This window comes from Crocuta crocuta, unplaced genomic scaffold (genome assembly GCF_008692635.1).
Source record: "Crocuta crocuta isolate KB4526 unplaced genomic scaffold, BGI_CrCroc_1.0 scaffold755, whole genome shotgun sequence".
Classification (NCBI taxonomy): domain Eukaryota; kingdom Metazoa; phylum Chordata; class Mammalia; order Carnivora; family Hyaenidae; genus Crocuta; species Crocuta crocuta.
In genome coordinates this window covers 727,258-739,994 of record NW_027531305.1, presented here as the reverse complement: position 1 = coordinate 739,994, position 12,737 = coordinate 727,258, and the positions used below count along the sequence as shown (strand labels likewise).

Below are 12,737 nucleotides of genomic sequence, written 5' to 3'. Positions count from 1 at the left end.
GGGATGGAGGAGCCCAGGCTGGGTATGCATGAGGAATAATGCTGGGGAGAAGAGAAGGGGTTAATGCTGGGGTCACTTAAGGCTGTGTGTGAGGGTGAAAGGGTTAATGCTGGGGAACCCTAAGGTCCTGCGGGGATAGGGGTCAGAGTGTGGGAAAAGTGCAGAGGTAATGATGGGGCCACTTGAGAGAGTGTATAGGATCAGGGTGTAGAAGTGGCTGGGATTCATGCTAAAGCATGTACATAGGATCTGCATGTACATGGAAGTGAGAGCACAACCGGGGAAAGTGCAGCAGTGTGTGAGTGAGGGGAGGCACCTGGGAGAAGTGATACGCTTGATGCTGGAAGAAACAAGGAGCATGAATTTGCATGTGTAAAAATGGGGTAAACTGAGGCAGCACAGTGCAGGAGCTGTATAAAGACAAGTTACGGTGGGGTGGGAGACGGAGGCATAGAGAAGATAGGGGACCTCTGGGTTACAATGCATCTGGATAGGGCCTCAGCACGATTTACTTAGCTCTCCTGGGCTGGGAGGTAAACTGAGGCACTGAGTAGCAAGGGTGAGGACTGCGGCTTCCGGGAAGCAGAAACTAAGGCAGCATCCCTTTCCCACCTCCCCTGAGCACCTGTCTCTCTGCCTCCAGACCTACAATGCCTTGCTGAGCCAGACCAGCAGTTGAGTGGAGACAGGCAGAGAGCATCCATGGATGGGCCCCTGGCAGGCGGCCTGGCCGCCCCAGATCGTCCTCGTGGCCCCGAGAGACTGCCCGGCCCAGCACCGAGGGAAGACATCGAAGGTGGGGCCGAGGCTGCTGAGGGGGAAGGTGGCATCTTCCGGTCCACCCATTACCTACCTGTCACCAAGGAGGGACCCCGAGACATTCTGGATGGCAGAAGTGGCATTTCTGGTAAGAGGGTGGGCCCTGTGGCCCTTGGGGGGACATCCAGCCTGGTCCCTGAGGTGCAGAGGGGGCTAGGTCACCCAGCCCACCAGGAGTTGGGATGGCACCCTGATTCTGCTTGGGTCCAAAGCCTTCTCTTTGTACTCTGCTTATTTTCCCATTTTATGGTTGTGAAAACAGACCTGATGAATGACCTGACAAATTCCCACCCCCCTATCCACCCCCCACAGTGGGTGGCAAGGAGCTGGGACTTGAACTCAGGTCAGCCTGGTTCCTTCTTCTGAACGCACTAATTGGATACAGGTGCACAGCTTAGCACCCTGAGTGTCCTGCCCTGAGAGCCCACTTTTCCCCAGGTGTTCCCCAGTCCCATCAGTCTATCCCAGCTCCCTCTTGTCTCACTGTCTTGGTGAGTCCTACTCCTGAGCCACGGATTAAACAGCTTATGCCCTCTAGTGGCCGGGGAGAGACTGGCTAGTCAGGGACACCAGCTACCACCCCTTTGTGACTCAGTTTACCCAGCACAAGGGGATCTCATTCTGTCCCCACCTCAAGATTTGTTATTCCTTTATTAAGTACTCAGCAAGTAGTATGTATCAGGCTGTGTTCTAGGTGCTGGGGATACAACCATGAAAAAAAGAGGCAAAACTCCCTACGAGGCCCTGACATTCTAGTAGGAGAGACAGGCAATAAGCAACTATCTAAATAACGCAGGTAGTAACAGGTGCTATAGAGATACTACACAGAGTGCCAGGATCATGCCCCAAGGACCTGGGAAACCTCCCTGAGTGGGTGGAATTTGAGTGGAGCGTTGAATGAATGGTGGGAAGAACAAGCCAGGTGTGTGTGTGTGTGGGGGGACAGCAGGCGCAAAGGTCCTGTGGTGAGGAGGAGCCTGGTGTGTTCAAGGCAGGCAGGAACAGCAGAGTGGTGGGGGCAGTGCAGGCTGATGCACCAGATGTTTCCCTTCAGCTCCTTGGCCTGCCCGACAGGCCTTGGTCTCCAGGAACCTCCAGGTACCTCATTAGGAGTTTCCTACATGCCAAGCCCTTTATGTGATCATCTCATGTCACTCTTAAAAGATTCCTGTGGGGTAGCCCCAATTATTATCATCCCGTGTTCGAGATGGGAATCTTAGACCCTGAGGGGTTAAGTTAGTTTCCCATGATCCCACAGCCAGCAGTAACCTGACTTGACAGCCCCGGTCTTTAACCACCATGCTGTGTCAAGGCATCCCGGACCTGCCCCAACTCGATGTTCAGATATTTACAGCGCACACATACCATCCTCACACTCATGGACCCTGCCATCTGGTTGGGAGACAAACCAGCCACCAGGTGTGATGACATAGTTGCTGGGGCTACAGTGGGGGAAGCCCAGCCTGGGGGCCACCCAGGAGTCCTGGGGGAGGAACAGCCAGGCAGGGGATGTCTAGGTATCAGGCTCCACATATGCAATGGCATGGAAGTAATGGGTAGCAACTGAAGGTGTCACACAGCAGGGTGACAGGGTGAGACTGAGGGCAGAGGATCAGTGCTCAGGGAACCTCAGCAATCCCCTCCTCCAGACCATTCATAACCAAGGCCCCAGAGAGAAGCAGAACCGTGTTCCCGGGCATGTAACTGGCCAGGGCAGGCCTGAGACCTTGATTTTATGAGAGCTCCCGGGAAACAGGGGTCCCAGAATCCTCTCTGCTTCTGAAGAGTTGGTCACTTCTCTACCTGGCAGGAGCCCCAGGTCTGGCAAGAGAGGGGGAAGGTAAGTCGGTAGGCGCGTCCTCCCTCCCTCCACGGAACCAGCCAGGCGCCAGCGCATGTGCCTGGGGAGGAGGGGAATGTGGCTGCCAAAGCGGGCCAGGCCCACCCTTAACGATGTCCTTGAGCAGATGGGGGCTTGGGACGGGGTGGCTTGACTTGGGGGGGGGGTCACAGCCTGGAGTTTAGATGAGGGCCTAGGCTTGGGATGCAGCGCCTCCCCCGCTGCCCTCTCGGCCTGCTGGACCCCCCTTCCTGGCTCGGGCACCTGCCCTAGGAGTCTTGTGATGTCTATAAATAGGAACAGCCTCTGGGGCTGCTGTTCCACCCGGAAGCCTAGGCCTTGCCTCACCCTGACCCTGCCCTTGAAGCCCCCCAAGAGTACTCCTGGAGTGGCTGCTTCCAAACTTCTCTGTCTGCACATGGATGCGTCTACTGCCTTCTCTGTCCTCCGTTGTGGCTATTGACTTGGAGCCCCCACAGCCTCCTTGCAGCCCCCACCTGATGTTTGGCCTCTCTCTCCTTGGCCTCTTGGGTGCAGCCAAGGCTTAGGGGGCTGAGATGGTCCACCGGGGTTGATGGGAGTCTGGTGCGTGCCTGGCATTGGGACCAGGGGGCCAGGGAATGAACAACACACTATTTCTGCCCTTGCGTGGGACCCCAGGCTGGGGAGGAAATCAGAGCATGGCGTGAGCTCTGGGTCCAGCCTCCAGCTTCCAACCTGGGACACCTCCAAGCCAGCCCCGCCCCCCGCCCCAGCACCCTCATAGCCCTTCCTTCCTCCCACCGCTGCCTCTCTGGAAGGAGCATGTACCGTGTGACCTCCTTGGCATCCGGCACTGGCCCTGCGAGATGGGTGGGAGCTGTTCCCTTTATACAGAGGAGGAAACAGGTGGGAAAGATGTGCCCTTCAGTCACCACTGGGCCTTGAACTTGGATCTGTCTTCCTCCAAAATCTAGATTCATGGCCACTCTGCCAAGCTGCCTGGCTTGGGGTTCAAGCTGGAAATGGACACCCTTCTCATTTTCCCTCTCTCATTTTCAAATCCTCTTGGGGACCCCCAGATAGCAGGAGTCCATGAGGGCCCCTTGGCATGACCACTGCCAAGGGCTGCATCCGGGCACCTCGTCTGACCTGTAGGGACTTCTGGATCCCTACGCTGGCCATGGAGGCCTCTAGGCAAGCCCCCCAGCCCCCAGGTGTCTTGGACACGGGGCCCTGCTTGGCCTGCTTCCTCCAAAATGCTGCCACTAAAAATAGGAGCCTCGCTGGAGCGGCTCAAAGAGGCCAACACAGCCCCCTGGCTCGCGGAATCCTTAGACAACGCCAATCACAGAATCAACGAATCTGGGACGCCCAGAATCTCCAGAGCTAGGGTCTCAGAATCTCAGAAGCAGGACGCCGGCACCCTCAGACCTGCACCTCTAGGCTGTGCAGGGGCTTGATGCCACTGAATTGCTTGCTTGCCCCCCCCCCCCCCCGCCCCGAGTAGCTCATATTTGTGACCCTTGTGTTCTCAAGAGACCCCATGTTTTGAGATCTCTGTCCCTTGGCCGGTCCAGGCCTTGCTTTCCCAGCCCTCACACCTTCTCCAACATCCCCCTCACCCTCCCACCCTGACACTGGCCCCTGCATTCAAGTGTACCCCTGGCCTGGCCCTCTGCTCCCCATCAGTCTACTCTAGGGGTCCTCAAATGGGGGCAATTCTGTCTGCAAGGGACATTCTGCCATCTCTTTAGACATTTTTGGTTGTTATGACTTCAGGGGCCGGGGCGGGGGGGGCGGCTCCCGGCACCTAGTGGGGAGAGGCCACGGATGCTGCTCAGTGTCCCGCAGTGCTCGGCGAATCATCCGACCCCACATGCGCATACTGCTGAAGTTGAGAAACTGCTCTAAAAATGCAAGTGTATGTACCCCCCTCACCACCCTCACCTTCCAGAGGCCATGTGACAGTCACAGCCCTTCTCTCAGGCTTGGCAGAAAGACCCTCAGCCAGTGACCGCAACTTTCTGATTCCCCACACCATCCCTGATGGCACTTTTTAATTCTTTGGCTCCTGACAGTCAGCTCTCAATTTTCTGGGCAAATCGAACCGTAGGGGATCAGAAAAAGAGCTAGCCTGGACCATCCTCCAATTGAAGCTAATCCAACAATTGCATCTGTCAGGCTCTGGACGAGGCACAAGCTCCCCCCGTGTGTTAACCTTGGCCCAGGCAGTTGGCCTGCACCCCAACTGGCACGTTCCCACATGTCAGGCGAGTGCGGCGGGCATTGGAGGCACAGGCCAGGATTCCTGTGGTCACTCCAGGCATTGGCTCCACAGGCGGATAATGGAGAGTTGGCTCTATCTGTGTAAGGGGTCCCAGGGGGGGATTTGGTTCTAGGACTGAGGCCCGGAAAGGGCCCTGGGAGGCAGGGACAGGCCCTCTGCAGCTCAGGCTTAGGGCTCCTCACTCATCAACTGGCAGGCGTTGGTTGCGCACTTGCTGTGCACCAGGCACTGGGATGCTGCAGTGAAGGAAGCTGAAAAAGTCTCTGCCCTCAGGGGGTGCTCACCTGTTAGCAGGGCCTCGGGGAAAGGGGAAAGCGGTCCTCCATGGTGGAACCAGGCAATTTCAGAGAGTTTGAAGAAAGAAACGAAACAAGGGACAAGAAAGCAAGTCATAGGGGCTCACTTTGGTCAGTGGCCAGGGAAGGACTCTCCAAACAGAAGAAATAGCCGATGCAAAGGCCCGGGCACCAGAAAGGGCTGGTTGAGTCAGAGGAGTCAGGACAGAGTGAATGCAGGTCGGAGACAGGGAGCTGAGGCTGGAGAGACCTGTGGAGGTCCGCCATGTCAGGGCTTGGCAGGTGGTGGTTGGGAATCTGGCTTTTCTGATAGGTGTGATGAGAAGTCAGGTGAGTTTTAACCAGGGTGTGATTTTTAAAAATCACCCTGGTTGCTGGGTACGGGCAAAGAGAGGAGGGTTGAAGGCAGGACACCCCAGGGGTCCCCCAGGACACTCTTCCAAAGAAACCCCTTTCAAGGCTCAGGAGTGCAGAGGCCAAAGGCCTCTCAGGGGAGAGGGGTGGGGAGCCGGCTGGGCCCTTCCGAGGTGCCCGGCAGGGCTCCCGGAGCTGGGGTGTTGTGAAGGACCCCCGGCCAGGGGGACCCCAGCCCCTCAGGGTCTCCCCTCTCTGTTGCAGACGGGCAGCCCCATCCCGGCCTCAGCGAAGCCCTCCCCCGTGCCACCTCCGCCACCCATCGGATCAGCAGCTGGTGAGTGCCACGCTGGCCCTGACGTCAGGGAGGGCAGGGGGGCAAGCAGGATGTGCCTAGGCCCAACAGAAGCCCCCGGGAGTGAGAAGGGGAAAGGAGGGAATCAGGAGGCCAGGAAGGAGGAGGTGGCTCCCAGCAGACAAGCCCTTGGGCGTGTGCAGCCGGTGGGGAGGACTGGGATGAACACAGACAGTCAACTCTCATTATCCCTGCCAGGAGCATGGCCAGAGGGACAGGAGCCTGAAGGTTAGACCCATGGAGTCCTGTCTCTGCCAGGTGGCCCTTAGCATGATGCTAGGCCTCTCCAAGCCTCAGTTTCCCCATCTGCAAAATAGAGTTGCTAAGATGCATCTCACAAGCTGACCTTGAGGACCCAAGGGAGGTGGAGCAGGAAGTGACAGCAGTGGTGACAGCAGCGACTTTATTAAGTCTTGGGGTGCTCATAGGCAAATAATAGTTGCACTGGGTTAAATGATAGCTCCCATTTGTTGAGCGCTTGCTGTGTACTCGCCTCCTTGGCACAGGTTTACCCCACCTGTCCCCACCTTATCGTTGCCATGGGCCTGAGGGGGTGGTCTTGTTAGTATCATGTGTCACCGATGGGGCTGAGAGAGGTGACCCTGTGGTTTCCACTCAGCCTCGTGGTGGAGCCATGTCTCCACCTGTTCGGTGGGGACGGTTGATAGCCCCTCTCGGAGGCAGGGTCCTGAGAATGAAGAGAGATTTATCAGGGACAGTCATTACAAGAGCCCAACGTTGGTTGTGGGTCACCAGGAGCCAGGCGTCTGGTGAAGCGAAGCGCTCCCCCAGCACTGAGCTGTGTCCTCTCCCTACGCTTCACCGGGCCAAGGTCCCCATTTGAAGGGTCGTAGTTGTTATGGTTTAAATGAGCACGTACCTCATGCGAACTTTCCTTTGACTATGGATACGAAAAAGCTCCGTAGGTGCTGCATAAGGACACAGAAGCTCCTGGGTTTTTGGGACTCGTCCCCATTTGTAGGATTGGAAAACTGAGGCCCAGTGAGGTTGCTTTGCCTTCCCCCATCCCCCAAAGAAGGTCAGGGTCCTTGGGGCCAGAGGCTGAGCAGGACCCTTCAACCACTCCTGACTCCACCCTTCCAAGAAGGGAGCTGCAGGGGGGAAAAGTGCATTCCCTTGAGGTGTTTGAGCCACAGAGTTACACCAAATTTGCTGGAGAGGTGAGACTAAAGGAACGGAATCACCCCAGTTTGGGGGCACAGACCAGAGCCTTGGGCCCTTCTGGGGGACAGATGAGAGTTGACTGTGCCACCAGACTTGAGGGCATGCCTCGTGACCCTGGTGTGGCCCCTGAGAGGCCCTGCGCACTCTCCCACCCTGCAATGGGGCTCATAGACAGGTGCAGCCTAGGAGCTGGATGTGTGTTTTGGTCCGACAGCTCTGGAAGCGCCACCCGCCCTCCCCATACGTCCCTGCTCCTGGCCCCTCTGAGGCCGCCCTTGGGCTGGGTCTCTGGGGAGGACCCCCTCCCCTGCCCCCGGAAGGGAAACTGAGGCCTGTGGCTAACCTGTGTCCCAATTGGCACTTCCTTGCAGTTGCTGGGATGGAGGCAGCCTGGACTTCCGGCCGGGCTCCCCACCACCCCACCTCCTGGGCCACTTCCCCGGCCCCCCTGACGGCCAGGGGACCTGGGAGCACCCCCTGGTCCAGGAAGCCAGGGAGGGCCTTCCATCTGAGCGGAGGTTCGAGGACTCGGTCATTGTGAGAACCGTGAAACCCCACATTGAGCTTGAGGGCTCTAGAAGGTTCTCGCACCATCAGGGTGAACCGAAGCTCTTGGAGAAGGCCCCCCGGGGCCACCCCAGGTTCGACTGGCTCCGAGACACGGAGGAGCAGCCCCCACCCCAGGATGCAGGGCTGCACCTGGACCTGCCGCCCCAGCCCCTGCCCCTCACCTCCTTTAGGACGGTGCTCGTGCCGGTAGAAGATAGCACTAAGTCACTGGATGTGACCCTGGTGGAGGACACCAGAGAGCACCTGGCCGACCTCGAAGGGCTGGCCCAGCCATCTGAGTGGGGCCTGCCCAGGTCGGCCTCGGAGGTGGCCACACAGACCTGGACAGTGAACTCAGAGGCGTCCGTGGAGCGGCTGCAGCCGCTGCTGGCCCCGGTCCGCACGGGGCCCTACCTGTGCGAGCTGCTGGAGGAGGTGGCCAAGGGGGTGGCCAGCCCGGATGAGGACGAGGACGAGGAGCCGGCCGTGTTCCCGTGCATCGAGTGCAGCATCTACTTCAAGCAGAAGGAGCACCTTCTGGAGCACATGAGCCAGCACCGCCGAGCCCCGGGCCAGGAGCCCCCCGCTGACTTGGCCCCGCTGGCCTGTGGAGAGTGTGGCTGGGCCTTTGCCGACCCAAGTGCCCTGGAGCAGCACCGCCAGCTGCACCAGGCCTCCCGGGAGAAGATCATCGAAGAGATCCAGAAACTGAAGCAGGTCCCGGGCGATGAGGGCCGGGAGGCACGGCTGCAGTGCCCCAAGTGCATCTTTGGCACCAATTCCTCCAAGGCCTTTGTGCAGCACGCCAAGCTGCATGTGCGTGAGCTCCCGGGCCAGCCTGCCAGGGAGCCCTTCGGGGGCGGCAGCGGGGCCAGCAGCCCAGGCCCTGATGCCACCACCCTCACCTATCGACCCTACCGAGCCTCCTCCGGGCTCAGTGGCTGCGTTTTCTGTGGCTTCCCTGCACCCAGCGAGAGCCTGCTCAGGGAGCACATGAGGCTTGCGCATGCCCATCCCCACTGGGAGGAGGATGCCGAGGCTTTTGAGGAGGACCCTGCCAGCCAGCCGGGCACCAGCCAGGAGGCATATGCCCGCTTCTCTGATGCTGCTGAGGACTACTTTGGCAAAGCTGAGCCGCTCTTGGCCCCCACGTGGCAGGAGAACCCTGCTGGATATGACCCCAGCCTGGCCTTTGGCCCAGGCTGCCAGCAGCTGGGCATGAGGGATTTCCCACTGTCAAAGCCACTGCTGCACGGCTCAGATCAGAGGCCCCCGGGAAGGCCAGCCTTCCCCTCACCTCTTGCATCTGCCCCCTACTCCCTACATCCCGGTAGGAACAAGAGTGTGGTCCACCCTCAGGGGCTCCCAGGCCAATTGGGGGATCAGAGACACCCTTGGAGCGAAGAGGAGGAGGAAGACATACCACTGGCCTCGGAAATGGACTTTTCCCCTGAAAATGGGGTCTTTCCACCCCTGGCTGCCCCCGGCCTCATCCCGCAGCTGGCCTTGGACCTGAAGCGGACTTTCTGGAAAGCCCTGAGGGCAGCTGAGGCCACACGGGCACAGCGGCAACAGCTCCGAGGGATGGTGCCCATCGTGCTGGTGGCAAAACTGGGGCCGCAGGTCATGGCTGCAGCCACCCGGGTGCCCCCAAGGCTGCCGGCCGAGGAGCTGGGGCTGGGGGCCACCCACCCCCTGGACTTCTTGCTTCTGGATGCGCCGCTGGGCGGCCCACTGGGGCTGGACGCACTCCTGGATGGGGACCCAACAGTGGCCCTGAAGCATGAGGAACGGAAGTGTCCCTACTGCCCGGACCGCTTCCACAACGGTATCGGCTTGGCCAATCACGTCCGGGGCCACCTGAACCGTGTGGGCGTCAGCTACAATGTGCGGCATTTCATCTCTGCCGAGGAGGTGAAGGCCATTGAGCGCAGGTTCTCCTTCCAGAAGAAGAAGAAAAAAGGTAGGGCGGCTTCGCTCTGGCACCCACCTCCCTCCGAGGCCCACGAGACGCACAGCTGGGCAGCTGAGTTCTGAACCGAGCAACCCTCACTCAAAGTCCTCCCGTAGTGCCAAGCAGGGGGAAGTCAGGGCCTCCCCTTCTGGAAGACCGGGAGCCGCAGCAAAGGCCACTGCATCGGTGGAGGTGTGGGGACGCCCCGATGCCCTGGCCCTTCCAGCAGCTGGAGGAAGGAGGATGGGCAGAGGAGGCAGCCCCAGGCAGGGTATTTCACTGATGTCTGCACTCAGCAAATATTTATTGAGAGAGGTCCCCTCTGTTCTGGGCACTTGGGGGCAGGCACAGCAGGGAATGAGACAGCGGTCCCTGCTCCCCTGGAGTTCCCGGCCCAGTAATAGGAGTGTGTGGGGCCCTGGCCGGCTTCAGAACCCCCTGGGACAGCCCGTGAGGTATGCGGATTCCCAGGCACCCAGGTTCTGATTCTGGAGGTGGGTCTCCAACATGATTGCCCTGGGTGCTTCTGACGCCGGCAGATGTGGATCCCGCTTGGGGGCAGGTGCTCGCATGGTGTTTGTGCGTGTGCGCGGGCATGCATGTGTGTGCGTGCACTGGGGGGCAGGGGCGGGGGGCAGACAGCCGCAAAANCTGACTTCCAGAGGAAGGCATCTGTTTGTCCATTTCTTCATTCAACAAAGATTTAATTGACAGCACTGGAGTGACAGTGAGCAAAAATTGGCATGTACCGTAGACACGAGAAGGATCTTAATCGAACATTCGCCCAAAAGATTGCAAATCCACAACTGGAGAAGCGTTTCTGAGGGTGGAGCCCCTGATGCTGAGAGCTAAGTAGAGGGAAATCTAGAAGGTCAGGCAGAGAAGGCTTCTTGGAGCAGGAGGGCGGGAGGACCCGTGAGCTCATGCAGGCAGGAGCGTGAAAGGGAAAGGGAGGTGTCCCCGGTCAGGGATGCAACTTGCTGTGTGATCTGTGGAGGGTGGAGGGTGAGCACCCCTGGGAACAGGGACGGACGGCTAGGGCCAGAGATTCACCCCTCCAGGCATTCCATGTCGTCTCTCCCTCCACAGTGGCTAACTTCGACCCAGGCACCTTCAGCCTGATGCGCTGTGACTTCTGTGGGGCTGGCTTCGACACGCGGGCCGGCCTCTCCAGCCACGCCCGGGCCCACCTGCGTGACTTTGGCATCACTAACTGGGAGCTCACCGTTTCACCCATCAACATCCTGCAAGAGCTGCTGGCCACCTCGGCTGCCGAGCGGCCCCCCAGCCCCCTGGGCTGCGAGCCCGGGGGGTCGCCCGGTGGCTTCCTGACCTCCCGCCGGCCCCGCTTACCTCTTGCTGTGCCCTTTCCACCCACCTGGGCTGAGGACCCCGGGCCAGCCTACGGAGATGGTAAGGAGAGAGGGTGCAGAGGGGGTTTGGGGCCCTGACCCTCCTCAGGGGCCCAGAGAGATGGAGGGGTAGGAGGGGGTCAGCCACTCCACTTTCCTGGTAGGGCTTCAAGTCACTTTACAAAGTATGTTGATAACTGTCCTCACAACTGCCCTGCCATGTATGGGTTATTTCTCTTTTACTCATGGGCTGGGCCAGGGCTACTTCTGGACCCAGTTAGTGCCTGCCCTGCCTGACAGTGACTTTAACGCATGCTTATTCAGCTTTTACGAGGAACGTGATATGTTCTAAGCACTTTACAAACACAAAGTTATCTATATACTTAACCACAACGCTATAAGGCTGGTGTTATTATAATCCCCATTTTACAGATGAGGAAACTGAGGCACAATGAGATTAATTAACTTGCCGAGGGACGCACAGCCAGAGGTGGCGGACCTGGGATTTGAAACCCCAGACAAGTCAGGCTCTACCATCCTTGGTCTTAAAAATGTCTTCTATCTAGAGCAGTGCTGTCCAATAGAACTTTCTGAGATGGAAAGGTTCTCTAGATATGTGTTCTATAGGTCACTACTGGCCACATACGGCTGGTGAGGACTTGAAATGTGGCCAGTGCAAAGTTAGTGGCAATTCTGTCAGATAGTGCAGACACATTCTAGATTTTCGTTGGTGTCTACTTTGTCCGGCAGCATAACCCCTCCCATACCTTTTGTGCTTGTGTATCTTAAAGTTTCAGCTCATTTATGCCTCGGAACGATTCTAAGGGGCTAAGGATTGTTGTGTTCTGGTTTATGGAGGAGACTGTGGGTCATCTGCTTTGCCACACTGCCACAAAGCAGCAGATTTAGATTTCTGAACCATGTTCGGTGCTCTCTGCCAGTGGAAGATGGCTTGGGAAATCCAGATGTAATAGTTTGGTGAAGGAGCCTGGGGCTGGGCACCACTGAGGGGGCAGAAAGGTGAAGGCCCCAGCCTTGCAAAGCCTGCCTTTGTGGGAGCCCTTACTGAATCTTGAAGCAGAGAACTTGGCGGTGAAGAGTAGGTGGGTTCTGGGGAACGCAGGAGGTCCCTGAAAAGGGGGAACTGTCCAGGGGCTGCTTGGGGCTGAGGTTTCCTTCTGTTTCTCCTACCTGCAGCTCCCAGGGTCCTACCTAGATGTGTACTCTGACCTCCACTGGACTCATCTGTAAGCCCCCTTACTGGCGAAGGGGACCTGAGGGTCTGCAAAGTGGAGGGTGGCACTATCAAAGCCCCCTCTCCTCCTTGGATAAGGAGACTAAGGTGCGGAAAGGGCATGGTGGTTGGTTGAGGTCACAGTTTCGAAAGAGACAGAGTAGGGATGTGACCTCTGCTGAAGGCTTTGCCCTGGGCATTCAGCTCACACACCTGGCTATGTTTGTGGTGTCTCGGGGTGACTGAGGAGTGGAGCTGGCTCTGAGGGTGACTGGGGGGCACAAGAGGCAGTTTGTAAACTCCAGCCTGCCGCCTTCTTTTTCTGTCACTCTGGTAGAGGTCTGAATGTCAGGCTCACACTCCTTACCTGGTACCTGGGTCAGGCCACCAGAGATGGTAGCATGTGCCCAGCAGTCAGGTTCCGCTCTGGTCACCTTGTTTCTACCAGAAGACCAATGTGCCTAGTTAGTGCTGATGGAGCCAGCCAAGCCATTGGGGTGTCAGGATTCAGTCTGGTACTACCCTAGCTT

At 58.4% G+C, this 12,737-nt stretch overlaps 1 protein-coding gene across 4 annotated transcripts in view; it reads left to right on the top strand.

The window, feature by feature from the left end:
* The first annotated feature begins 668 nt into the window (after positions 1-668).
* The window catches only part of WIZ (WIZ zinc finger), a 24,008-nt gene continuing 11,939 nt past the window's right edge, over positions 669-12,737 (top strand). For 2 of the 4 annotated variants that reach the window (XM_077771582.1, XM_077771581.1), the window contains exons 1-4: positions 669-907; positions 5,843-5,915; positions 7,490-9,630; positions 10,711-11,034. In XM_077771582.1, coding sequence (XP_077627708.1) covers positions 703-907; positions 5,843-5,915; positions 7,490-9,630; positions 10,711-11,034 — 2,743 coding nt within the window. In that variant the 5' untranslated portion in view covers positions 669-702. The remainder of the gene's footprint in view (positions 908-5,842; positions 5,916-7,489; positions 9,631-10,710; positions 11,035-12,737) is intronic. The other 2 variants (XM_077771583.1, XM_077771580.1) reach the window with 1 other exon arrangement.